The sequence below is a fragment of the Trichoplax adhaerens genome, genomic scaffold (assembly GCF_000150275.1).
Source record: "Trichoplax adhaerens TRIADscaffold_266 genomic scaffold, whole genome shotgun sequence".
Taxonomy (NCBI): Eukaryota; Metazoa; Placozoa; class Uniplacotomia; order Trichoplacea; family Trichoplacidae; genus Trichoplax; species Trichoplax adhaerens.
In genome coordinates, this window is record NW_002061180.1 from 4,332 (window position 1) to 6,606 (window position 2,275).

At 32.1% G+C, this 2,275-nt stretch overlaps 1 protein-coding gene across 1 annotated transcript; it reads left to right on the forward strand.

Annotated features, from left to right (window-relative positions):
- Positions 1-693: 693 nt before the first annotated feature.
- TRIADDRAFT_62652 (uncharacterized protein) lies at positions 694-2,203 on the forward strand (the record flags this gene model as incomplete). Its single annotated transcript, XM_002118596.1, has 2 exons — positions 694-1,349; positions 2,068-2,203. The coding sequence occupies 2 exons, from the start codon at positions 694-696 to the stop codon at positions 2,201-2,203; spliced, it is 792 nt and encodes a 263-aa protein (XP_002118632.1).
- Between the last annotated feature and the right edge of the window lie 72 nt (positions 2,204-2,275).

The following is a 2,275-nucleotide window of genomic DNA, read 5'->3' on the forward strand; positions in this document are numbered from 1 at the left end:
AGGATATTACTATACTAGGCATCTTCTATATAAGATCATAATGTTACAACTAGTACAAGCGTAAACGGGCTAGTAATAAAGATATTTATTAACCTAAACCTATCGTTTGGCTCGATTACTATAGTATAGGAATAAGTTAGTTTTCCCTTACTGAGGACCTCCGGAGTTAGTCGGAGAACCATAAGAATAGATAGACTAGTTTAGGTACGATCACGAAAGCTGTTTTGTGACAGTCATTATATCATATGCACGTATGCATCATTATTAGTGGTTTAAAGTATATTAAAAATCTACAATATTATAATAGAGACGAATGCAGCCTTATCTGATCATTGACCTATACATATTCATGGTCAAGTTATTGGAAAAATAATAAAAATATAGTTATGCAGTATTAATTGCATTTACCTTGCTATAATAGAATCAGAATTAGATAGATAGTAGGGAGACAGATAATGCAATTTATTAATGATAATTATACATGTATAATTGGCAATTACGGTATACAAGATCAGGTAATTACTAATAGGAAGATATTTGCTTAATATAACTTATTACAACTCCTTGCATCCACGACAATCAAATTACAGTTTATAATCTTGAAGTAGCTAACCTTTATCTGGTTGCAATTCTAGCCTTCATTCATTTACAACAGTCCGACATTAAATTTAGTCCAATATCTTTGATTAAATCATGGCCATGTTTTCGTCTACAATAATCAACAGTTTGTTCCGCGCATCTCGAAGTGCAGTTAAATACTCTTCTTCCAACTTAATTCGTCGCCCATATTGGCCATCTCTTAAGCTACATTATTCGATACAAGTTGAAAATCGAGTTCAAGATAAACTAATATCTGTAACATGGGACGATGGTAAAACTACAAATTATCCCCATATCTTTCTTCGCGATAATTGTCGTTGTTCGTCTTGCTTCGATCCTCAAACTCAGCAACGTTCTATCTCTAATGCTGTATATCACAACTATGCTAATGCAACAATAAAGACAGCCCGAGTAGACGATAAAAACGATAAATTATACTTAGAATGGATAGACGATGGCGAACATACAACTAGTAATTTTGAATTAGATTGGTTAAAAGCTCATCGATCTATCACTTATGATGATATTGAAGTTAATCCAGTTACCAAACAGCTATGGGGTAGCGAAATGAAAAACAATTTACCACAATTCGATTATAATAAAATATTAAATGACGATTCAGAATTACATCGATGGGTGCGTTGTATGTTAAAAGTAGGCATTTCATTGCTCGTCGGTTTACCAGAAGACATCGGTCAAGTCAAAAAGTTCGTCAATAGGGTAGCATATCTTCGCAAGACATGCTATGGGTAGGCATAATAAACATAAATTACTTGTAATTTATATAAAATAAATGATGTTAGTTTTCTCAGTGATCTCGAAAATAAATTCACGTCTGTGACATTCATTAATTAATGCATCATCAATATTATAATTTTGTTGTGTGATGAATCATATGTTGACACCTAACTACTAATTAACTAATATTAAATGTCATAGAAAGTGTGTTGTGATTCTGGCTATAATAAGTATGTAGACTGGGTTATTAATTAATTACTGTTTTTGCACCAACGAAGTTGGTGAGGATATATAAAGTCTCAAAGTTCTTAATTGAGAGTCAGTTACGTTAGTCGATGACAGATGGTTATCAGTTGCTAGTCGTAATTGTAAGTTGTGCGTTCAATCGGACATTTTAATAAAATAGCTTCTAGAATAAAGTTTTGATCCTTAACGTGAGTAATCTATCGTCTAAGACTCGAATCTAAGTTTGGTTGATTAAAGAGTGCTTAGAGTTAGTTGCTTAGATAGTTAAGTCTACTTTAGAGGAAAGAATCCCGTTTAATTCTTGTGTTACAATCTCGGTTGTGACAACGTCTAAACATTTTTATCTTAATCGTCAATACGATATGACAATCTCTTTACTAAATTCCAAAAGTGTGCGTGCAGATTAAAATCTAATGCTGATATATTTTTCATCTATAAAAGTAGATACAGTTAATGGATTAATTCTGCTTATTCAATTTATAGATCTACGTTCAAAATACATACTGATAAAGGTGATGATCTAACGACTATTGCCTATAAAAATGGAGGACTAGCTATGCACACTGATCTTGTGTATTATGAAAGCGTTCCAGGGGTAATATCAGATTACCTGCAATAATTGTTTCCATATTCGTTAACGTACTATGAATATTAAAATAATATTAACGAAATCAAGTAGTATCAGAATTTC